This window comes from Nothobranchius furzeri, chromosome 19, assembly GCF_043380555.1.
Source record: "Nothobranchius furzeri strain GRZ-AD chromosome 19, NfurGRZ-RIMD1, whole genome shotgun sequence".
Lineage (NCBI taxonomy): Eukaryota > Metazoa > Chordata > Actinopteri > Cyprinodontiformes > Nothobranchiidae > Nothobranchius > Nothobranchius furzeri.
Genome location: NC_091759.1, coordinates 3,329,665 through 3,356,166, shown reverse-complemented (window position 1 = coordinate 3,356,166; position 26,502 = coordinate 3,329,665). Strand labels below are relative to the sequence as shown.

At 41.5% G+C, this 26,502-nt stretch overlaps 1 protein-coding gene across 10 annotated transcripts in view; it reads left to right on the top strand.

The window, feature by feature from the left end:
- The first annotated feature begins 522 nt into the window (after positions 1-522).
- LOC107372769 (CUB and sushi domain-containing protein 3) overlaps positions 523-26,502 on the top strand; it is a 630,513-nt gene continuing 604,533 nt past the window's right edge. For 9 of the 10 annotated variants that reach the window (XM_070547446.1, XM_070547444.1, XM_070547452.1 and 6 more), the window contains exon 1: positions 523-798. In XM_070547446.1, coding sequence (XP_070403547.1) covers positions 573-798 — 226 coding nt within the window. In that variant the 5' untranslated portion in view covers positions 523-572. The remainder of the gene's footprint in view (positions 799-26,502) is intronic. The other variant, XM_070547451.1, reaches the window with a different exon arrangement.

The following is a 26,502-nucleotide window of genomic DNA, read 5'->3' as shown; positions in this document are numbered from 1 at the left end:
GCGATGCGTTTTGAGAAAGAGCCGTGATATATCTTGCAGTGAGAGAGAGAGAGGGGGTGTCAAGATGCAGACTTTTCCTCCCAGTTTGTGAGGAGAAAAGGAGAAGGATGAACCGGCCAGGGGGGATTTCTCTCTGAGTGACACCAACGCTTAATCTGGGAATTTGGGGATTTTTTTTTATTAGCAGCCGCATACGGAGGAAAAACTGGGATATTTCCGAAGGAAGCTGGAAGTGTGGATTTAAAGATCTCTGTCCCGCTTTATCACTTTTTTGGAGATGGAACTGGAGGGAACGGAGATCTATTGACGAGAGTCATCGACTACCTGTGCGCCCCGTCCCTCCTCACCCCTCTGCGTCCCCCACTCTCTGGATATTCACTGAATTCATATTTCGGACGTGAGGGATTTATCTAGTCTATGTTTGAAGGAGGAGGCAAAGAAAACGCTCCTCTCTCTTCCTCTCCCCTTCTTTTTCCCTTCCTCACCCTTTCTCTCTCTCTCTCTTCCTCTCTCACCCCCACCCCCCCTCCCCCCTCTCTCTGTCCCCCTCCGTTTTCTGGATGTGAAGCAGCATGCGGCCCGGTGAGAGCTTAGAGGGCTCGCGCTCGGCTCGCGGAAGATGTATTGATGCAAATCATATCGCTAATAGCGGCACGGAACGCTGTCTCGCGCGCCTCTCGCGGCGGAGGATGAAGGGGGTGACGACGAAGAGGAGGACGAGGGGGATGACGGACGGAGGAATGATGCGCTGTTTTCTGTGGAGTCTTGTTCTGTGCTCGCTCTCCTCGCGCGCGCAAGGTAAGGGGATGCGACACACACACACACACACACAGCCCCCCCCCCCCCCCCCCCCCAACTCACTACTTTATTCTCCCGAAAATGAGTCTTTTTGTTTCTTCGTCTTGTTCTTCAACGTGTTGGTGGTGTCTGCGTGCGCTTCAGGGTGTCTGTTCACGCGCACGCGTGTTTGTATGTGTGTGAAGGTGTGCGCGTGCGTGTTTGTGTGCTGCGGAGGGAAGCAGGGAATCAGAAATTGGCTTACAGAGAGGATAGAGGCAAAGAAGAAGCGGCAACAGCCTCTTTTCCTCATACCCCCCCCCCCCCCCCCCCCAAAACCACCCATCCCTCTGTTCAATACCGCCATTGAGCTGGTAGCCAATAAATATTCTTGCGGTAGCTCTTGGGCTGTGGCAGCGAACGTGAGTTGCTTATACCAAAGTGTGTGTGGAGAGAGGGAGAGACTGTGTGTGTGTGTGTGTGTGTGTGTGTGTGTGTGTGTGTGTGTGTGTGTGTGTGTGTGTGTGTGTGTGTGTGTGTGTGTGAACGTGAGTTGTTTATAGTGATGAGGCTCAAGCCTTACACAGCATTTTATTCCCAAATCTCTTACCACCAAGTCTGTTTCTTCATATATTTCCTACTTTATCTCAGTTTACATGTCTCATTTAAAGGTGCTGTCCCATTTTTGTCTTTGCCCTCTTTTACACCCCCATCTCTCCCCCATATCCACCCTGCCTGTTCCTTCCCTTAAAGGAAATAAAAATGTTAAAATATTCACAGTTTAGCACACTTTCTCCTGACTGTCTGACTTCTGCTGCTGTCCATTTTTTTGGCTCCTCTCTCATCGTCACACATGCGAGTTCTCAGTTTACGGGTTGGGACCTCTGGAGCGTCACTTATCAGCGAGCCTTAAACCTTTTGCTCTTTTCCGTTGCGCTCGAGTGATCATGCATCTTGACTAGTGAGGACTTAAGAGGTCAAACTTGAAGAAGTCCTGAGAAGGTTGTACTTTCAGTCACATTGAAAATAGTCCTTACTTCACTCTTTTGTTGTTGCGTGATTTTACCGCTTCCTTCGTTTTTATGGGCATCATGCTCTCATTGGTTCACCAAACTCTTTTGAGTGGCTGCAGAGAATATTTGCTGCAGTGAGATGGTTCTCTTCATCTTGTCGTTCTTTTTTCACATTATTGTTTCCACCTCTGTGGTCAGAGGTGGAACATCCCATCCCAGCATCTTTTCTGGTACCCTGATCTTGTGAGGACTTGATGCACCTGAAATGTTTGAAACCCACCCTAAAGTACAGAAGTTAAGTCCTGAAAAGTTAATTGAAGATATTCAGTTGTGTAAAAAAAAAGCCTGTTTTGTCCTAAAACATTTTGTTCTTTTGTTAGGTTTGTGAAAATGAATAATTTTACATCGTCCCTTTCCTTGTGTGCATTTGTTCACCACATAAACATGTCCCATTAATACCTTCTACCTTTTGAACTTGGATCTGTCAAGCATCACTTATTCACTGGCCTTAAACCTTTAAATTTTGTTTGTTACAATCTAGCGATCGCACATCATGACTGAAGCATTTGAATTTAAACCTGGATTTCTGAGTTCACATAAAAAAGTTTTACTTTTTACTTAACATCAATGGTTAGGACCAAGCACATTGCCTACTTGACAGGATCTTTCTCCTTGCATGTTACACTTGTACTCCTAGTATTTTTGTGTTACTTTAAAATCAAACTTGGCAGTCACTGAATAATAACTGGCATGTTTTAATTGAACGATTATTTTCAGATTTACAAGGTATGGACAGTACGGGTGTGTATTGGCAAGAATCTGGTGATACGATTAATGTTACAAACCCTGAAGCTGTTTAGGCGTTGTGGTAGAGGGGTAACACAAAAACTGGTGCGGAAAAAGAGGGGAGTGTAAATAAAAAGTATTTTTATTAACAAAGGCAAACACAATCAATCAGTCCTTGACTGGAAAATACACAACGGCTATATTAATGAAGGCAATGGAGAAAAACTCAAAACACCTGAGACAAATGGTCTCAGGGAAGAAAACACGGGAATATCGGTAACTAACAACCAAACGAAAAATGCCGGAACTAACTAACTAAAACAAATCTCGACGGCTATCTCTATTCTAGATATTATTACAAACAAAACTTAAAGCGAGCTCTAAAGTGGAAAACAAACAGAAATTCAAGCACTGTGGCAGACAAAACGGGATCACTAAACGAAAACGACTAATAATACTTGATGGTGACACAAACGGAACAATCTATCTTAATTATCACACTTATTCACGTTCTTTATCGAATTTCACCAAATCTAAGTTGTTTGTCTCTAAGATCAAAACCGAGGAGAGAAAGACAGGGTGTGAAGCTGTGTATCTCTCCCTGAGAAACTGAAACAGGAGTCCTTTTCACTAGCATTTCATCATCAGGAGATTGTCCGCAGCTGGTGCAGAGTGGGCGGGCCGAGGCGGAGGCCAGCCTGACGGAGGACCTGTCCAAGGTCCTGAACAGCATTGAGGGAGGAGGACTGGGCCATTCAAGGTGCAGGAGCCCAGGATCCGTAACAATAAATATCACAATACATGAAAAACTATACGATATATTGCGATACTAAGACCCAGACGGTATTTGCAACTTCTGATTTGAATTTAATTGGAAAATTCAGGCCAGAAACTTTGTAGATCACAAGATCTTGTTCCTTCACAATGGAAGCGATAAAAACTACTGCCCTCTATCAGTGGGAGTTTGAATTGCACCACACAAGACTTATCGTTAAAGTTTGAATGTCATTTCTGAATAAAATAATCGATACACTGCTTTTGATGATAAAAGTAGTGTCATTCAGTTCAGCTTCATGTCCTCGTTGGGCAATTAGTTTCACAGTCAGGAGTTCACATAGAAACAACAACATTCGATCTGAAGTCCTCTTAAGCCTGAATTTAGTCTGACCGCCGTGGCAATAACAGATTTCTTCCCTCTCAGTCTTGCACAGTATCGCCTGGTATCTCCGTCCTGATGGCAGCAGTTGAAACTCTGCCCACGGCGGATGCTCGGGGTCAGATATAATAATCCTGGTTTTCCTTAGAGATCTGGAAACCTGGAGATCAGAGTAACCAGAGGGATGCCAGCAAATTCGCTGCATTCTTAAAGAATGTTCTGAAGACTTGTTTTTGTTCCTTAGTGATAGTGACCCATGCCAACAGTTAACACTTACCCCCCCCCCCCCCCCCCCCCCAATCAAATCCAATAATGCTGAGTGTCGAGCTAGAGGCATTGAGTCCCATTTTTAAAATCTTTGGTATGACCCGACCGTAGATTTGAACCAACGCTCTCCCAGTCTCAGGGTGGACACTCATATCACCAGGCCACTGAGCTGGTTAGGGTTAGGGGTTATTTTGTCTTCAATGAGAACTCTTAAATATTTATGTTGTGGTACCATCTCGACTGTCTGGTTGTCGATCACTACTGAGGTCATTAGAGAACAATATGTCATAAAATCTATACGATTTCCTTCGTTTTAGCTACAAAAAAGGTCTTTACACCATTTAAAAAAGTCATTAACGGACATGTCACGACACTAAATAATACAATATTTCATTGTATTGATCAATATTTTCTAACATCCCTAATGGATGGTATTTAATCAGATTAATACCGTTAACCTGAGGTTACAACACTGACATCACAAACTAGATTTGGGCGTTCTGACTCACAGCAAACCTCAAATAATCTAAACACTTTCAGATTATCGTTGCTCAAATGTCTCTATGCTCGTTTGCTCGGGAGTAAACATAGGATGACTTAACGATGAAGCAAATCAGCATACTGAGTTTGGTATAAAACCATACCTTTCTGACTAGACTGACCTCAGAGTTGAGTCAAAAGACATAACACCAAGGTTTAATTAGAAAAAACTGTCAGATCTAGAAATTAAATTAAACATGCTTGTATAAAAACAGCTCTGAATATTCCTGACATTGTCTGCTTGAATAAAACAAAAGGGCTTAAAGGCACAAGTAATTCCCAGATCTCAGCTACCTAAAGGGGGCACTATGCTTCCCCTCTGACATAAGAACAGCTTCCCTACTCCTCTGTCTTAACTGATGGAAATCCTTTTACCAGCTTCTGCTCTCCGTCTGCATTGGTTCACCACTCCGACAGGTCTCCTGAGTGTCTACAGAGAACATTTGGCAGCAGCTCCATGGCAGATTGTTAGGGACTTGAACGCTACATGTTGAAAAATGATCCTTAAAGGACACCCTGTGGATTGCAAGTTGCATCGAAGTTGTCCTGATAAAATGTCCATATGTAATGAGTTGGAAGTGAGAACTGAATGTATAAACGCACATCCATACACTTATGAGTCATGTGAAGTGTTCATGGTATGGAAACTACCAAAGCAGCCATCTTGGATCAGGAGGAAGAACTAAAGGAATGAAGGGATGGATTCAGGAGAAATAGGGCAAATAATGGCGACATTTAGACTAAAGTTGTGTGCTTTGTTGTAACACCGAGTCAGGCGGATTTCGTCTGAGATCAGGTCTAACAAGCAGAAAGGAAGAGAAGTTGAAGAAGAAAGCAGAGGAAACAGTGGAAGCAATGAGAACCATTTGTCACTGTAAAGTCTGCATGATCCTCCAGTGCAGGGAGATTGTGTGTAGGCTGACAGAGCAAAAAAAAAAAAAAAACCTATGGATTTCTACTGCGATTAAACAAATCGACTCAGGGAACGTCGAATGGAGATACATGGCTGTGCACCATTACAGAATAGACAATGAAAGGTTTAAAAAGCTGGACCTTTAGTGGCTAAATTCAAACGTAGTTTTTGATAAGGCTGGACCAAACAAAGGTGAGAAAATACGACCTTTAATATAACTTTATAGGAGAAAGTAGTCCAAGAGAAAAGCATAAAGAGACAAAAATGATAAATAGGTGTTTAAATTTGAGTCTACATCTTTGTGACATTTTAGGGACCACTGCTTTGAAATGAGGCAAGAAAATTAAAACCCAACCACTGGCCAAACGCTGCTCTATTTTGGCTGCGGCTGCTAAATTAGCTTGCTCTACCGGCCATTGGCAGGTAACCAATCATCTTATGGACCTTCCTTTCTATTCTAAAAAAGCAATCTGAGTTGTAAAAGAATGCTGCTGTAGCCCGTGGACAAGAAAACATTAATTTCTCAGTTTTATTTAACACATTTTACAAAAAAATGCTGTAATATTTTCTAAGCGGTGGCACCTTTGTCATGATTAGGGGCTTCAATCGTACTCATTAAAGTCTTTTTGCTGAAAAATGAATCCAGCAGGTCATTTTTGAAGAGATATGATAAAAATGGGGATCCTGTTTGTGTGTGCATGAAGGGAAATGGTTCTCAATGTTAAATCAGAGTACACTTGACCCCATAAATAGTTTTTTTCTCCCGTTCATGTCAAACTCTGAAAAATTGCTCCCTTCTTCATCTCACTAACCCTCCTAAATCTACTTCTGCTCTATCCCCTTTATTTTTTCCCTGCTCCAGTTCTCATTTTTCTGCTCCTACCCCCTTTTCTGCTCATGTCTTGTCACTTTTGTCCCGTAGCTCCAGAGACATAATTTATTCACCAAACATGCCAAATCACACGTGCACAGACACACACAAAATGGGCGAAGGAAGAGAAAATACACATTTTTCATTTCCACCATCTCTTGAGCCTAAATGTACTCTGAGCTACATTTAAGCTGTCAGGCTAAGAATGAGAAGCGCGTTGGACCTCTCGACCTGCACGTTAGTGACAGATTTGTACACAAGCTCCACCTCCATAGCATCTGTAAGATATAATTTTCACTGACAGTAAATAATCCTCGACATGTCTTAATCATAGGACACTAATTTATCAATCATCTTGTGACTAATTATCAATTAGACAGCCAGGTAATCTCATGCTGGTCATCAGCAGGGTGAGGGATTGTCTCTGCTAAAGGCTAGTCTCCACGCTCGTACCACACAATTAACCTCAAAGGATAAAAATAGCTCATCTAATTCTTATTGATGAGCCACAGAAGTGTAGGGTTTTGTTCTTGCAACATGACTAAATTGAAACGTATCAGTCATCTCCCTGATAGCTAGCTTCTGGTAATTTAATGCTAGTGATCAGTGTTAAATTGCCCAGACCATCAGCTGAAGTGGAATGGTCCTTAAACTTAGTTTAGGACCGGTCCACTGAGCATCACAGATTGATTGTAGCAGTTGACAACCCTGATGCTGATTATCGGCCATTGATTGATGTTGTTCATTAATATGCCAGTGCCAATCATTTATCAGAGTTAGTTACTGGGTTAGCATTTTGGTCATCACTCTGCTGTCATTTATCCACTAAAATTCTGCTGTTTTATTGGTGAGCTTCAAGGATTTTTGTTAATTTCTTTTCTCTTTTTTGTAAGACATCCAGTCATGGCCAAACATTTTGGAAACCACACAAACATTAATTATCAAGAAGTTTACCAGCTCAGATTTTATGATAGGTTAACTCTAGAATGTCACTTTCTGAAGAAGACACCAACGCGTGACCAAAGTTCAACAAGTACGATCTGTCTTTTAAAACAGACTTATTGCGGCATCACCATTACTGAGCTTTCTCCGGCTGACGTGAGCGCTTTTACATGTATGCTACAAGCGCAGTGAGTTGCGGTCCCTGCATGAGAAGGCCGGTGGCTCACGAGGCCATTCCCAAATGGTTTTCCTGCAGCTGAAGATTCAGCACCTTGGAGAGCACACCCTCATTTGCAGAGGCTACCTACCAGATTTCCAATGGAAGTTTCAGCACCATGGAGAGCGGCCTCCACCAAGAAGCTTCCTGCAAGAACGAGCCAGCCTTTAAAAACAGGCATTTGTCACCTGTTTGAAGAGGGGCTCAGATTTTGTCTGGGTGCCTCCGCTGCTGTTGGGTGGCTTGCCTTAAGAGATCTGATGAGGTTTCTTGAGACTAGGATGCTTTTATAGTTCTTTGTGGTAAACTGGGACAACTTATGGTAAATTGTTGGTTCAGATTAAGGCTGGTTGTTGGTGCAGCTTGCTGATTTTCCTTTTATTGTAGTGCACACTCTGAGAGCTCCCCCCTGGTTACCTTAAGCCTGGTTTATGCTTCTCCGTCTGCGTCAGTGCGGAGACACGCAACGTACTTGCGTATGGCTCTGGGAGGCCCGCAAGTACGTACGGAGTCGAGCCCACTTTTTTAAACATCCGTCGAACGAGACGGATTACGCAAGCTTGTGATTGGTCAGGACGCCGCTGTTGTTTACAGCACCGCCATTGCAAAGAGAGCCGAGGATAACTAGCGGCAGACACGGAGAAGCTTGAAGAATACCTCGCGAAAAAACTCTAAAAATATGAACGTTTCATTCTCCTGTGACTGGAGGAGTGAAAAGATGCGCAGCAAGCATTTTATTTGTGGACGGAAATGACAGGAAACGTGGGTTTAGAGGTGGGGAGCGCATGAAGCGGTGGGAGAATGAGAGACAAATATGTCCGTGTTAAAAGTCTCTTATATACACAAAAAACACAATATAAACACATTATCCTGGACCGATACATGACAGGATACCAGAGAACAGCGCTACGCCCTCTGTGGTCCTGCCGGGCAATTGCTTTGCAACACTCTCCAGGAGACGGAGAAGTAAAAGAGCAAAGCGCTTCCGTCAATCCGTGCGTGTCTGTCCCTTGTGGAGCTGACGGAGAAGCATAAACCAGTCTTTACTCTCCGGCTCTATATGTATATGGAAGGAGTGTTACAATGCACAATGAGGAAAGGACTTTAGGATGTGGTACAGTGTCAAGGAGGTAGTAAAAAAGCTACTTCTCTGAAAGGAAAACATCAGAGACAGACTTATTTTTGGTAAAAAATAATCCAATAATTGGACTCTGAAAGGTGGGGGAAGGTAATTCTCTTTGATGAATACCTTATCTGATTGTTTGGGGCATCCGGAAAAAGGACCGTCCAAAGAGGAAAAGTAAAGTGTGGAGGTGCTTCTTCTCCAAGGAAGTGAAGCCACTCAATGTTTAAACTCACAGCACAACCATGAACAAAGATTGGTACCTAAACATCCTCCAAGTAGAACTCCTTCCATCCGTCCAAGAACGGTTTGGTAATAAACATCCTTTCCATCACGATGGAGCATTGCACCATGAGGCTAACATCAGAGCGATGCGGCCTAAGGAGTGAAATATAAATGTTCATCTGTAGGATCCTCTCCAGATCTTAATACCACTGAGAATTTATGGTCAGTCAGCACAATCAAAACCCCACAAATTCTGCCAAACTCCAAGCACTGGCTACGCAAGAATGGGCCATCAGTCAAGATGTGGTCCAGAAACTGGTTACAGGAATTTCATGAGTTTCAAATTTAGTTTATGCTAAGAATCAATATTTGCAATGTTGGGCTTTCTCGTTCGAGACCTTTGATAGGTGCCCTTGCATGTTGTACTTCAGTTATCTTAGGAATCTCTGAAAAAAAGATCTAAGGAGAAGCAGCAAACCTTGTTAAAACCAACGCTTATGTCATGCTCAAAAACTGTTGGCCACGGATGAACATCTGCACTATTTACTCACTGTGTACAAGCTGAGGCTTGCGGGCACTCAGACACTAAAGGTTAGCAGAGCCCGAGCTCTCTAACACACATTTAATCCAGTGGCTTATGGATGGTTTCTCTGGGAGGAAGATGTGTCTGCTCCAGAGTCAGCCTCTTGATCATAGAAACCTTTGGCTTCACGGAGAGACAGAGCAGGGCGAGTCGACTCCGAGGAAGTCAAGCAGTCATGATAAAGGGGTGGAAGGGTGGACGTAGCATAAGTCCGTTAACATTTGGCTTTGATATTAGTTGCGTTTCACCTCAGTCATCTCACATGCCTCATGCGTCTTATTACTTCCATTCATTCGGTGCCGTTACTCCGTCCTCTCGCCGTTCGTCTCACTTGACTTCTGTTCGCATAACCTCACATCATCGATACACTTAAATAGAAATTACCCCCCTCATAACCTCCATTCCTACACACATAAATGGGAATTTGCAGTGACACCAGACTGTAGGTGCGTGATGTCACTTTTCACATGCAACCAAGACCATATTTTAATCTCTAACACACTCTATTAAGTACAAATACGATTGTGTTGCTTTGATCGAAGGCACGTTGTTGAAATCCAACACTGAATCCTAAAAACGGTGAACATTTTTGCAGATATCTGCCAGATGAAGTCATTTGCATTAGCTTGGCTCAGAAACAAAGCAACCAGAATGTGACTGAAGAGAGAAAGTAATCTAATTCATTTGATTTCAGATTAATACAGCAGAAACCACCCCTTTATTGACCTCGTAGAGTCCTTTTAGCTGTAACAAGTCATCTTTTTTTCCCTACACATAGTTATTTGCAGTCAGTAGCTGCACGGACATCACCAGATGCTGTTTTCCCTCTGGAGATGCTTTGCCAGGGCTTAGCTTGAGCCGAATTCAGTTGCAGCTTGTCTGTGGCTCTTTCCGAGGGCAGTTTTGAACTCGGTAAGTGAAAAGCATGCTCAGTCGGGCTTAGGATCATAACTGCCTTCAAAATGTCTTTGCATTGAGAGCATTTTTTCTCTTATTTTCTGCGTAATTATCCATCTACACCGTCCGTAGCAGATGCTTATATCAGCAGTTACATTATCAATAAACCCAATTAGCGGCCATGCAAGCTTGCAAGCTTATGGTGTGATCTGGAGTTCATTATGTTAGAGTTATGATGTTGTGATGTTGTAATTTTAATCTCCAAGGGAAGAGTTCGTAGATCATCTGCTTGGTATGTATCCCGAGGCCTTTGGAAACTTAAATTTTATTGTGATACCTCTAATTTATTTATTCATTCTTTTTTCTCTCGGTGTAACGAAAACATTTAATCTCAGCGACTGTTTGGACAACGCATTAAGATTTTTTGCATAAATGACCATCAATTAGCTAATCTTTAACAAAAAATCTCATTAATTTGTCATAAAATAATCATGAAACGGACCTCACCTGCAGGAGCGTTAAATTGCCCATCAGTCAAAGCACCAATTACTTCCGCGCTTGTGGAACAACAGAGGACAGTGACAGTAAATTGTACCTGGCCGCGTTGCAAACACTGTGTGGATCATTTCATCATGGTGCGGTGTTTAATGTTGAACCAAGCAACACTCATTTTCTGCAAAAGCTGTTCCTCAGATGAAAAGTACCTCCAACTCCTTGGTTAATATTCGCCTGTGGGTGCAGCTGCACTTATGCAACGTTGCACATATATTAATGACCAAAACAGGATATTTTTTTCTTCTAAAAAGACGGTTTAGATCTTTTAAAATGTGCTTTGTTGAAAAGTTATCCGTGTTAATATTTTATATTTTGTAAAGAGCTCTTTCTATAACCTCAGAGTAAATAAACAGAAACAACTTAAAGAAAGTTTAACTTTTTATTTTTTGACAATTTTTTTTACTTAAATAGTCACTGAGTCTCACACGCAGGCTGATCGTAAAAATAGTCTTCTACCGCTGTTTCCTGCATTAGCTGTCGATAGAAAATAGAAGGGGAAACACTTGGGTCATAAAAAGCCACACAGATTTATGTCACACTGTAAATTAGCATTCATGGACTCACCCATCTTTGCTCGTGACTGGGACGTCTGTTGTTGGTTTAGTGTCCAGGACAGAGAATAATGCACAAGACATTCATTTATTCTAGAGACCACTAGCCTAGAAATCTAGACCTAGACCTAGCCCTAACCCTAAGCAGGTCTACCACTGGCCCAAACAAGTGTAGGTCTGGCCAATCACAGTGGTCTGCTTGTAGAGAGACGATAGATGAGCTTAGAACCTGGGGTACAAAAGAAAAACTACAAAGATGGCGTCTGCTCTGAAATGGCACTCATTTCAAACGGCTTTAGCATAGCCTTCGGATGATTTAGACTTGGATTTTATTTTATTTTATTTTTTGAGACATGAACCAATAGAAGCACTTACAGGGAGACTAGGGAGTTTTAGCTTGCTTTTAGCACCCCCTAGTGTCCGTTGGTAGAAATGAAAGCAAAACCTCCTTGCTGTGCGGTAACTCTGAAGTTGCAAGTGGAATATTCTGGCCACAGGGGGCTGAGTGGCCTTTCATTAACCCTGTAAAGGGTCATTTTAGCACATACTGGCTGAAGAAATTATTTAAAAATCATGAAACAGTTTAAAAGTGTTCCTTTTAAGCAATATATTTAAACAAAGGGTGTATTAGCTTTAACGTAAATGTCGGACCTCCCTATTGACCAACAAGCGGTCTTGATTGAAACAAATACCAAGGGTATGTTAAAGTGTCACTTTCTCAGAACTAAAAAGCCTCAATCTAGTAGCATCATTTAAATTCTGTTTAATCACTATTCAGGTGTAGTTTTACATAAAACTGTTCACGTAATGAGGATTTACCTTTTTGATTTGGACGTCTGACACATCCATATTCCACATTGTCCTTTTATTTTATTTTATTTTCATCTCTATTTTTCTCCTTCCCTGAGAACCTGTTGTACATTCCACCCACCTCCTCCAGCTGACCTCCTCCTGTGATGAATTTGTGATCACCACCTTTCTTTCATCCCACATCTGTCATCTCTCCTGACCCCTCCTTCATCTTCTGCCTTCCCAATACCCCCACCGTTCGTCCCATCCATTGTGTGTTTGTTACAGGTGTCTGTTGTAAAAGATGGCTCCTCACAGGACACTATTCCATCTCTGTGTGGGCTCTTTCCTCACAGCAGGGAACATTTTTAATTCCTTGTACACAGATTGTCACCTAAATGCTGCATTTTTCAGAATCGAGTCACGCCTTTCAGAGCTGAGTTTGTTGCTATGACTCTTTGTTTTTTTAGAAACATGAGCACTGAAGCCGTGTCTCCTGTCAAGTGGCTTGTTAAATTGAAAGAAGTGTTTATTTAGCCAAATGTTTTAGAATAGGAGAGACTCTAGATGGTCGTTCCTGCTGTTTAAGGGGCCTTGTGGGTCTATAACGGATTTTATATAAAATCAGGCATTTTCTTTTGAGTTTTTTTGTATAATGATATCATGAACCTCATAAGTTTAATCACAATTCATCAAAACTCAGAAAATCCTGAATCCTTGAGGGAAATGATATTAGTATTCGATTACTCTGCATACTTTCAGTTTGTCTTTCATTCTCTGCTTGTTGAACAAACTTAGTGTTCATTTCTGTGACATGCTGATAGAATAATATTGGATGCTTAAAGTAAACATGGAGCATTGCAGACGGCTATGACATGAAATAAAAAATCTGTATAATGAAAATTATTATGGTATTTTAGAAACATGTTACGAATGCGGAGGAAAAAGTACTTTTACAGTTAAGTCAAAAGCAATTCTGTACTTTTCACTGTTAAATAAATAATAATTATTATTGTTAAATTTTATTTTATTTAGATATAATTTTTTCCTCTGATGGAAAACCTAAATCATCATTTCAGCACCACTAATAATTGACCTATGTAACGGGGGCATTATAGTCTGCAGGACCAAAGCGTTACGGACCCAGCATTATGATATTAATATCAGGTAAAGAAGGCTAGAGGCTAATGTTGAGCTAACAACATTAGCCTCTAGCCCTAGTACAGCTCTAAAAATATCTCAAGCTACCAACAACTCAATACTACAGTAAATGTATTGATCTACAAATCTACTTACTGAATATGACTCACCTTTCCAGCGCCTATCACGCCACTCTGAACCTAATTCGCTAACAGTTTCGGTCTAGGTCACACCCTCCTGCATCTAATCAATACAGTGATTCCCACACAATAGAGGCTAATGAATCCAGCAACTCCACTTGGGGTAGGGAGGTGGGGTGTTCATAGGCAGTTTCTGCTAGTTAAGCAACAACAGGTGGCTACAGTTTATAAGCTTGACTCACCTATATTCCTGTTAGAATTGACAAAACTTCTTGAGTATAAAGTGAAACATTTTCAATAAACCAAATAAGTCCAGTTGCCTTCATTCAAAACCATTTGGAGATGCAGTTAACTCACCATCTAGAATCGTCTGGTATTGAGCGGTAGCTGGCAACAGCCATTAAAGTCACTAAGAAGTGGCTGGGATGCAGAGTTGCTGAGAACTGACTCGTTTGTTTTCATACATGGACTGCAATACCCAAATTTGACCACAGGTTGTCATTATTGCATCTTTAAAGGAAGTTATGCATACAAGCACATGTCCGGCGCTCTTATTCTGAAGGATTTTTAAAAGAAATGATGTCTCAGTTAGATGCAACAGACACCGATTTTTCTTATTTTCTGCTTTTGTGAACAGAAGTTACAAAATATCTGAAATCGAGAGTAAAACTGATCGTTTCACGGACCTTGTTAGATGACCTATTCTACCCACAATTTCATCATCGCAACTTTATTTGCTTTCAGCCTGCATCTTATTGCATACTTACCATAGATTTTAAGTCGAGCATTCAAAGAAAAAAAAAACGTTTTTTGTTTTAAGGAGTAAAAAATATTACCAAAAAAAAAAAAAAACGATCTGTGTTCCACAAACATTCAGAAGGTGGCATTTGAGCATTATGAGTTTCTGCAGAACCCTGGCACTTTGCTTGTTTCTGTCACACACACACACACACACACACACACACACACACACACACACACACACACACACACACACACACACACACACACACACACACACACACACACACATACACACACAATCTGTCAGTCTTCCAAAGCTTCTTCATTATTCCAGAGATGATTAAAAGTAGATATGACGTAAGCATGTTGAACAGTGCGTGTGCGCACACACACACACACACACGCACGCACACACACACACACACACACACGCAAAAGCTTATTAAATTTTAAAAACATGCTGGGCACACCGAGATAGCATGTGTTACCCTGAGGGTGTGGTCACAAACACACACACACACACACACACACACACACACACACACACACACACACACACACACACACACACACACACACACACACACACACACACACACTCAAGTGCACCCACAGAGATCCCCTCTGATGCATTACGAGAAAGACAGATGAGAAATTAACAGAGAGCGGGAGTCTCGCACCCAGCTGGTGCTCTGTGTTGGTGTGTGAGGGATCTTTTGTCCTATGTAAAGAAACATGCGATGGTGCCGGTGTCAAAAGGAGGGATGAAGGCTCGAAGAAAATGGGCGAAGGCAAACGCAGTTGGAGGGAAGATTGGTGGACGTACAAACGGCGACGTCGGTCAAAAGTTCGCTCCCCCAGTGACAGCCGCAGTCTGTCCCTGTCAGCCTGTCCTTGTGGCAGATACTGATGTCCTTAATGACTGTCTGTCTGCTGCTCTGTGGGGAGAATATGTATGTAGTTGTTGTGGAATTCAAAGAAAGGTCAACATGGTCTGAAAAGGCTAGCAGTGGAATGTTTGAGACGCAAGAATTAGGTATTTTATTTACTTTAGCGAAAATAAAGTTTAGGATCACTAAGGCTCCACATTCTAGTGCTGTACAATATTGCAAAACTTGGTATTGATCCCATACCAAGTAAATACAGGACAAGTATTGCTGATACCAATACCAATGCAGATACTTTACTACTAGTCGAGTGCCTTCTAGTTTTGTGGGATTTATTAAGAGAATGCATCATCAAAATGAAAATCTTGTCTGAAAACTCAAGCTTTATTGATTACTTAATTTTTTTAGTAAGTTTTCCTTTAATAAATTGTGTAAGATGACAATAAAATACAGGAAACATTCTCAGGCAAATAAAATTTTTATTAGGAAACTCAAAATGGTTTATAGAAAACTTAATTTTCTCTTTAGGGGGTGGTAATCTTCATTTATAGTTAACAAACTATAGATTTTTTTCTATTTACGGTCTGCCATCCCACAGCCACAACAGTGATCTCTGCTGTTCTGTGCTTGTCTCATGCTGGCGTGCTTTTTTACTTCTTTTTTTATGTAATGGCGGACTTCCCCATTGACCGACATCTGTAGCGTTCCAATAACAGTGCTTTAATGGTTTGTTGGGCCAATCACAGCGCTCTTTTAACAAGGTAGGCGGGATGTCCCTGCAAACAAACATGGCTGCCGCTCTGAAACAGTCCAATCACAGGCAACTTTCAGGTAAACTACAAATCAAGATGGATGCCGGTCATAGTAGTCCAATCATAGTGCTCTATAGATTGCATGGGCCAATCGCAACACTGAGTAGGCGGGATGTTACTGGGAAAAAAAAACAAAATCAAACGTGACTAGTAGGTGGTCAGCCACTCGTTTGAAACGGCTTTGGTATCAAGTTTGGACTATTATGACTTTGGCTTTTGTTTGAGTCAAGATCAGATAGAAGTACTGAAGTTTATTAAGGAAAATGATGTGTTTCGCATCTTCTTTGATGGAGTTTGGTGGACTGCCTCGTTGACCGACATCTGTAGCAGTGAGTACGTCATGGCTTGCCAGGCTACAAGAAACTGAATCGATGTCATCACGCAGGTATCTAATAAATAGTCGATACCAATATTAGATCAATTCTATTGGTATTTTATATCGATCTGCCCAGCCCTACCAAATTCCATTTCCTACCAACATCATCCCACATCCCACAGAAACCCCTACTGGGTTTCTGTGGGATTATAAAAAGTATTTTTCCATGCCTGTCCTTTCCTAGCTAATACCAGCTTTCCAGTTAGATCTGAAGGTGTTCCCACTCAAGCCTGGAGACATAATCTCTGCGTTGGACCTGGGTTGTTCTTCTCAAAAATCTCTAGAAATCAAACAAAAGTAAAGAATGATCCCAGATCAAATGTGTTGACTATGATTGTTATGAAGGCTAAAGTAAAATTAATAATTTTGGCCTTGTAAATTTAGGTTCTTAGCATTTTTAGATATTTCAACCAGCGATATTTGGAGTCACAATCCTTTGTTTTGTTCGTCTCGAGGGTTAGAAGCTAGAAAAAAGGGAGCTGCCATCTTTTGGTTTGTTTGGTAAAATATTCGTAAAAGCATGTTTTTTTTTTTGTTCTAAATTCTGGATATTGAGTACCACCTCAGAAAACACTTGGGTCTTTAGTTTCCCTACTCTCATAGAGGTCCTTAACTCATATTTTAATACATTTGTAGTTGTTTTTAGTAGGAATGAATGCCTTGTAAGTCATACTCTCAGGGGAAATAAAGCTCTGGTGCACCTGTTTCAGCACAAATATTTCACCCAGTGGAGGAAGTAGCTTCAGACGACAGGATTTGGAGTTTTCTCACCTCGGATTGGCTAACAGCAACACGACTAACACTGACTCAGTTTTCTCTACAATGTTGATGTTTTATCCCCACAAATAACACAAGCCTGGAGGAGTTCTGCTGTGTGGTGACGTTGCTAATGCTAACAGTTAGCTTGTACTAGTTGAGACGTTCTCTGCCGTTTACTGGACGTTAAACCAACAATAGCCTTCTCTGCCATGAGTCAAGATGGGTGAGTCCATGATTGGTAAGTGACGGTGTGATATAGATCTGTCAGGCATTTCTAATCCTAGAGTTTCACCGTCTGTTATCAGAAGCTAGGAGAAAGGTGTAGGAGACTATTTTCATGTTCAGCTTGCATGTTAAACTCAAGAGGGACTGATTAAATATTAAAAATAAGTCAAAAATGGTTTTTAATGAAGGACCTTGTTAAATACAAAGTAATTAGAATGGAGCCACCTGGTTGAACTCAACCCTAACCAGGGTCTGTTGGATGCTTTCTGACCCCAGCTTTCCACCAGTTGCATCATCAATGGATACACCGCTAAGGTTGAAAGGAAAACGCACGCGTTAATAAACGTTATGCGCCACTTTCGCATCAGGTGGAAAGCCCGCGTTAATAAGTGTTGGATCATAGCATAACCTTTATTTGGTTAAGATAAAGATCGACAATAAACTTAAGTAAAAAGAGACTAAATATAACAGAAGTCCATGGAACATCAGTTCCCTGTACAGTGATCCCTCGCTACTTCGCGGTTCGTTTATCGCGGATTCACGACTTCGCGGATTTTTTCTTTGGAGCCTTATTCAAGGGAAATTCGCCAATTCGCGGTATTTTTCACCAATTCGCGGTATTTTCTATGTGAAATATCAAGAAATTCCTGTTTTTTTTCATCAATTTCATCATAAAATGCACTTTTTGTAATAAAACTATAAAAAAACCAAGTAAAAATACAGTACTATGTAAAGGGAGGGTTTTAAAAGTATGAATACTGAATACTTACCTGTTAAATAAATACTGTAAATATGGTGTCCCTACTTCACGGATTTTCACCTATCGTGGCCAGGTCTGGAACGCATCTACCGCGATAAACGAGGGATCACTGTAATCAAGATTTCCCAGGGATTTTCCAAATCTGGGATTTTTGTTGAGATAATATTTTGCGCAATTTCCTTTTTGTCCATTCCTGCTTTTAATGTTACCTCACAGTTCAGATTGATGTTTAACTTGTAAAAAACTGAAACCGTTGGTGCAACAGAGTTCAAGACCCCAAATTTTGGAGGTCATGAACAATAATAAAAGGTGTTGGCTTGAAATAAAAGGTTCTTTTTCTCTCGTTTATATTGGATTTTGAACCAGTCTCAGATTTAATTCACTGACACTTCCAGACACTCAGTAGTAAAATCCTCACTGCCTCCTGACAGATTATCAGTCATAAATATTTTTATTACATTGTCAACCTAAGTGGGTTAATGATATGACTTCCTAATGAATGAGTACACACACTTGTAGGTAGCGGTGTGCTATAGGCCAGATAATACAAAGCGTTAATTAATTACATTACTAATGATAGGCTATTTCCATGAGAAATGGTAATGGCTTAGTTCTTAATTTGTCATTTTAATTTAACTCACAATTAAGCTTCGATCCAGATTCATCATCAAATGTTTCAAAAAGCACTTAGACATGTTTGCAGATAATTGTTTTAATACGTAATGCTCCATCACTAATTTAACTGCCATTACTGACAGGTCATTTATCTTTTAGCAATAATATCAGATAGTTTGAATAATATTTCTTAAAGACTTGATCTCTGCTTGTGGTGTGGTTCTATTAGGGGTTCTGCAATCTCTGGTTCTGGAGCCACATGTGGCTCTCCAGCCGCTCTATAGGGGTTCCACGTGAAATAAACAAGTACTTGAGTGTTTTAATGCTAAAACTGACAGCATGAGAGGATTGTTATAGCCAAATGTTGGCAAAATGTGCAAAGATTCCAAATAACAATATTAATAATACAAATAGATGGACTGCCTGTTTCAACCCAGTTTCTGACTGAAAATATTTCAGATTCAATTTCCAACAATTTCAGAATGATCTAAAAATCTAATAATTACCCCACTTTTACAAAAAATGTATTTTCTTTCATCATATTTGCAGTAAATTATTGCTGTCTCAGATTTTTTGCACGTCTTTTGCCGGTTACTTTACTTCACTACTAAGTAAGAAAGTATAGTAACAGTGAAGTTAAAGCCCCAGTGTGTAATATTTTTACCAGTTTACTATCAAATCCTGTGTTTGCAGTTCACAAACTTGTCCTTTTTCACTAATATTTCTCACCAACATCAATTCCAAATATTCCTCTCAACTTGAAATTTTACATTTTTATATACATAAATTGTGGTAGACGCTCCATGGTCATCCACCATCTTAAAATACTGTAGCTGTTTAGGGACATACGAGCTCCACGTTACCCGTTTGGACTATGACTGTAACCTGAAAGAACCAGCAGAGGGCAGCAGTGCACCCTGGAAGCATGGAGTCTGCTAATTCAACTAAGAAATAGAAAAGAATAGCTACACTGTTGCTGTACTGATTCGTTTGAATAAAAAAACAATTAAATCATAAGACACATAAAATTTGTCAGTTCGTCATCATGTCCAACACAAGGAAGTTGTTCAGACCCCCGTCCGCTATTTTCTGAAAGCCAACCTCTGATTAGTGTCTCTGACTCCCCAACTCACCTCAAGTTGTTCATCCGTCTTTTCCTAGTACCAGAACTCCCGATCCGGTCCCAACATGTCCGTTCCAAAGTCCTTCTACTCAAGTCTCCTCTCTTCCCGCAGCCTGCCGTCTCGCCCAACATGCTCCAGCACTCGTCCGCTAGCCAGTGGCTAAATCAGCGTTGTTTACTTTATCTCCACAAACACTGTACTAATGGCGATGTCGCTCTCCACGCGTTACAGAGACGCTCCAACTCAAAGGGCTTCTTCTCAAACATTACCTTTAGACTTGGGTCTCTTTTTGCTGGTAATCTGTGGGAATTTACACACAGCATACACGGCGTCTCCCCGGCTCTAGCTGTGGCTAACTAGTAGCTCACGACGTCCATCTCCACCACACCAGCCGTGAGCCACGATTAGCCGGTGGCCAAGTCAGCATTGTTTACTTGATCTCCACAGCATTTTCCCGGCTCGCCATGGCTAACGAGCAACCAGTGATCGCATCGAGATTACATCCTTTTACATAACTTTCAAAAATTATAAATAAGCTTCCTGCAAAAGAGTGAGCAAGAATGTTTTTACTTTACTTTCATTATTGTTTTTAGGAGGAAATATAGATTAAAAAAATTGCAAGCATAACATTATTACATTACATTACATCATTTTTTTCGTAGAAGTTGATCACAAATGTTGTGAAAATAGCCAGAAGTGCGACTTCCCGACACGGGGGACAGAATATTTTAGGGGAACACAATTTCTCACAACACCTGACCTCCCGGCTGACAGCACCTCTCCTCCCTGTGTGAATCGTGACAGCTTCAACATCTAACAGAACTATCTTGCTTCCTTCAGAACTGATAAGTTGATAAAACAGTCATAATTAGAAATGCTTTTCTAAAGAGGTCGAGTAGCTTGTTTCAAGCTTTGTGTAGGTTAGGCTATACAGGTTGGAAATTGATTATACAGTCAAACTCATGAGTGGGCCACCGTAGCTGCAATACTTTCGCTGAACTGCACGGCGCTAAAGAGTCGCATTTTTTCATCATGGTGTGAATGGATTTCACACATGGGGCCTTTAAGTAACCGGCAAAAGATGCGCAAAACATCTGATGCTGCTATAATTTATGTTTATGTATTTAGTGGACGCTTTTGTCCAAAGCGACTTACAAGTGATAATTGGCATGTTGCCCTTGAGGCTAACAACAACAATAACAACAACAACAACCAATTCCCAGTCAGTCGTAGGTGGCAGTGAGGCAGCATGATAAATTATGGAGAGGAGGGAAGAAGGAGTGGACAGTAGAGGGGGATGGGTGCAGGGAGGGTGCTAGTTTAGAAGATGCTCTCTGAAGAGCAGGGTCTTCAGGAGTTTCTTGAAAATTGAAAAGGAAGCTCCTGTTCTGGTAGTGCTTGGTAGGTCATTCCACATTTGTGGAACGATGCATGAGAAGAGTCTGAATTGTCCTGAGCGTGGTGTTGGCACTGCTAGCCGACGATCCTGTGATGACCGGAGCGGCCGTGCAGAGACGTAAGCCTTTGCAAGAGGATTCAGGTAGATGGGAGCCGTACCATATCGGACTTTGTATGCTAGTGTTAGCAATTTGAATTTAATGCGTGCTGCTAGCGGTAGCCAGTGGAGCTCAATGAACAGAGGGGTGACGTGTGCTCTTTTTGGCTGATTGAAGACCAGACGCGCCGCTGCGTTCTGGACCATTTGAAGAGGTCTCACAGTACAGGCTGGAAGACCAGTTAGAAGGGCATTGCAGTTATCGAGATGGGAGATGACAGCAGATTGCACCAGGAGTTGGGTGGCATGTTGTGTTAGGTATGGTCTGTAGGGCTGTCGCGGTTGAGGAATTCCCCCTGCGGTGATTCAGGGTGGCTTAATATTGCGGTGTGCGATATTATTGCAGCCCTTTTTTATTGCAGTACTATCTAAACATAATGTTTACACATTTAAAAAAGGTTAAAAATTGCCGTGCCTTCTTTTATAACACTTTACTGAATGCAGATCAAAGGGCAGTAACAACACAGATCGCAGTAACGTTTGTTTCTCCGACAGTCGGACGTACTGAAAACCAAAGTGCTCCCAAAGGAGCGAAGTAACGTTTCGTTTTGATACCAGTGCAGCCATCCTTCTCAACATGCATCATTGAGTTGAACCAAGTTCAGTAATCGCGGTGGCGCATGATGCAGCGCGGTGGGCTTCTTCATATCGCGATATTTCATTTTTGCGGTTACCGTGACAGCCCTAATGGTCTGATCTTTCGTATGTTATACAGCACAAAGCGGCATGAACGAGCAACAGAGGCAACATGATCTTTAAAGGTCAGATGTTCATCAATCACAACGCCCAGATTTCGAACTGCCTTTGAAGGAGCCAGAGATAGGATGTCCTTTTGGATTGAGACATTGTGCTGTATGGATGGTTTTGCTGGGATGACAAGTAGTTCAGTTTTAGAGAGGTTGAGTTGGAGATGGTGGGATTTCATTCCTTTTGATATGTCAGACAGACAGTTTGATATTCGTGCAGAGACGGCGTGGTCGTCCGGTGGAAATGACAGATAGAGCTGGGTGTCGTCTGCATAGCAGTGGTAGGAGAAGCCATGTGATCGAATGATCTCACCCAGTGAGGTGGTGTATATGGCAAAGAGAAGAGGTCCTAGTACAGAGCTCTGGGGGACTCCTGTGGCAAGATGGTGCACGGTAGAGGATTGTCCAAGCCAAGATACACTGAATGATCATCCTGTGGGGTACAATTCAAACCAGGCGTGTGCTTTCTCTGTGATGCCCATGCTAGAGAGTGAGGACAAAAGGAAGCCATGGTTGACAGTGTCAAATGCAGCCGATAAGTCGAGCAGGATAAGCACTGAGGATTTGGCAGTCGCTCTAGCATCTTTTAAGGATTCTGTCACTGCTAACAGAGCAGTTTCAGTGGAGTGGCCCTTTTTGAACCCAGATTGGTAAGGGTCAGGCAGACACACACTGCACATATGTTGAAAAGAACATACATTTTTGTATTAATGAGTAAGGGTTAGGGTGTGTTTAAAAACCGGAACCAAAAAAGTTTGGTAAATATTAGATTTTTAGATCATTCTAAAATTGTGTACAATTTAGTCACTACGAAAATATGTTCAGATCATCTCATATAAAAGTAGATTTATTCTTATTTTGTAGGTGAGGTGGTAAAAATGTCAGTTGCAAAGATTGTTCCAAGTGGAACAATGGCGTTTTCAAGGACAAATGCTTCACAGTGAGAGAAACAAGTATTAAAAGATAACAAATTGTTTTTAAAATTGCCCTGCTCAGTCTCTAGTCCCTGTAATTCAAGATCTGTAAAACATTCAGGCATTTTAAACAAATGTTTAACATAGTTTGTGTCTGTGCTGGTGTGAAGAAACTTCACAGTGGAGAACCGGAGCCTGAAGGAACGCATTAGCAGGCAGCAACAGTTGTTTTTCCGTCTTTCAGTAATTACTCCTCAATTTATGAAAATGCAATTATTTCTGCATTTATTTACACATGGTAAAATAAAAAGAAAGCAAAACAGTCTCTGAAGACATTTGAGAGGAATTACCTAAAAAACCGGACTCCGAGGATCCCAACTCTTCGGCTTTCGAACATTCATGTTGGTGTAATTTATGCGGGGAGGCAGTGGCGGATTTAGCAATTTGGGGGCCCAAGGCGAACACAGACATGGGCCCCCTTACACAAAATTTTCGACAACTTTAACTGTATTTGTGAAACTCTACCCTCTTCTGACATGAGTTATTTTGATTTTTATTAGTCATCCTCTTTTTTCCTGTCTTTCTCTCCCTTTGAGTGCCTTCAGTATTTGCTCTGCCTTCTTCTTCCAGTCAGTGCTCCTGTACATTTGCCTTTCTTTTTTTCTTCTATTTTCCATTTTGGTCTGTTTTCCTCTAAACATTTTCCATTGTCTTTCCTTTTCTGCTTCCTTTTGATGTTTACAATGAAAAACGACGTCACTTTTGGAAGTGAAGATAAAATCTTTTTTGAAGCGAACTGCTTCTTTCTTATTGGAGCCACTAGCATATCTCCATTTCATGCTTAATGTTTTGACTACCGCTTTGAGTTTGTTATGAACGCTTCTGCCTCTCTTCTTCTTTTTCTGCTTTTTCTTCTTCTTCGCATTTGTGGTCTTATGGCACTTGGCAAACAACAATTTGGTTCATTACTGCCACCAACTAGATTGGAGTGGAATGACTACCAATCACTTCCTGTTTGTGCATCGGCGTCTTAAAGGAATCGTCCATTGTGGCATTAAAAGATGGGTGCCAGCAGTCAGGGCTAGGCCGTCAACCTATGCCTAATGGTAAAACCGGCACTGCGGGGTGGTTCATGTGCTTTTGAACTATGAGCTGGAATCGGTTGGGTTCAGTTTTAAAAGCATCGTGCAACAAAACATGCTAATTTATTTTTGTTTTTGCCCTGTCATCATGAAAGATGCAGAAGTGGATTCACGTGGCGGCTGGAGGAAATAATAAACAGCATTTGTGTGTGTTGGTTTGTGTTTAGACGGAGTGTGTGATGACAGTTGTGCCCATGCTCTCAGAAACCCCTCAGAAACAAGTCTGTCAACAGATATCACACACACACACACACACACACACACACACACACACACACACACACGTCGTGCTTTTATGCATATTACTGTATTTTATTCACTGTATTAAGGTTGTTAAATAATCCTAAATGCTTTTATTACTGTATTGATTAGCATTTCTGTCTGAGCGATGATTTGCATCATTATTGTTTTTAATGATTGCCTATTAATGGATAATCATTAACGAGCGTTTGCATACATAAGCAGCTTCACCTTTTCCCGTCGGAGTCTCGCAGCTCGGCAGGTGACGCGCTCCTTCCTGTATAATGATGTATTTCCTCTCTGAGTCTTGCGCCTTGGGAGCCTTTTTGTACTGTTGTTCAGTCTGCCTATGTATGTGTCTTTTTGTGCAGAAGATGCCTTTTTGCGTGTGTGTGTGTGTGTGTGTGTGTGTGTGTGTGTGTGTGTGTGTGTGTGTGTGTGTGTGTGTGTGTGTGTGTGTGTGTGTGTGTGCGTGTGTGTGCTTGTCGGATTTATTCCCAGAGAAGACTCATTTCCCCAGCAGGCCCTGTCAGGCTGTTTCTGGGCGCACTCCGTTCTCAGCTGGAGGCAACTGCTGTCACCTGCTTACCTAACATCTCTCCTCTCCTCACCTCTTTTACTCCTCACCTCTTTATTTCCCCGAATTTTTATTACTTACTGTTAAGTCTGTCATAACACCCGCGATTAATTCATCCTCACAGAAAACTAAATCTTTCATGGGAAACTTCATTATTATTTTTTCTTTAAAACAAAGTAAGTAAACTGGGCCTTTATAGCTGGCAGTAAAACTCCTCTAAAGAGACTGCAAAGCCAAATGATTGCACTGGGAGTCTAAAAAGCACTAATATTACAGCAGTATTCAGTGGAAGTCCTCCCTAAAAACTACTCTTTTCAAAAGCTGTCATGCACCGGTGGCGCTTAGTACACTCCAAAAAATAAAAACAAATAAATAAATAGAAAAAGAGTTTGCTTCTGCAGGCCAGAGAGGGATGGCAACTAAAAATGCTATCTATGCTCTATTCAGAATTCTTAAATACTTTTTAAATATAAAAGAAACTTAGAGCTAGTCAAAAGCTTGTCTGTTTTCATGCCCCACAGCCTACTAATTATGCATCACAAAGAGTGTTTTCACTTAAAAACCTTGTTTATCCTTTCAAGGATTATTTATGTTACCTTATGTTCAACACGTTAAACATAAGGTGGAACAAAATTTGTTTCCCCGGTGCAAGTTACAGCCTAAGAGAAAGTAAGTAGAATTGTAATAAAAATAAAAAATATGTAGTCAAAAAGATTATAAGTCATAGAAAACATTAAGGCCTGGATTATACCTGCTTTTTGCCCCTTGTGCAGCATGTTGTGTCTTTGTTCATATACTTGCTGTGGCACTGTGCATAGTACAGGGTGGGAATGATTACAGCAGGGTTCCACTAGGGGGCACAGTAGAGAACTCATACTGGGTTTGTAGGTCCATCCATCCATCCATCCTCTTATCTGGGGTCAAGTCACGGGGGAGTAACTGCATTTTTGGTTCTTTTTAAAACACAGAAAAGGTTTTTTTTAAAGAATCAAAAAAAAAAAGCAGTTAGAAAACAACAGCAAGAACTTACCAAAGATGGGGACAGTAACCTAAGTCGAGAGGCCCAGACTTCCCTCTCCCCAGCCACTTGGGCCAGCTCCTGCGGGGGAATCCTAAGGCGTTCCCTGACCAGTCAAGAAATATAGTCCCTCCAGCGTATCCTGGGTCTTTCTTTAGGTCTTGTCCCTGTTGGATGTGCTCGGAAAACCTCACCAGAGAGGTGTCCAGAAGGCATCGTTACCTGATGCCAGAGCCACCTCAACTGGCTGTTCTCGACGTGCAGGAGCAGCGGATCTATGCTGAGCCCCTTCCGGATGACTGAGCTTTTCACCGTATCTCTAAGGGAGAGCCCATACACCCTGCGGAGAAAACTCATTTGGGCCACTTGTAACCACAATCTGATAATTTTGATGACGACTTAAAGCCGTAGGTGAGGCTAGAAACGTAGATTGACCAGTAAATTGAGATCTTTGGATGAGTAGATGAGTCTACGGTGGGTAGGCTGCATCCTACAGTCTTTCTGTGCTGCTTTCACAACTCTC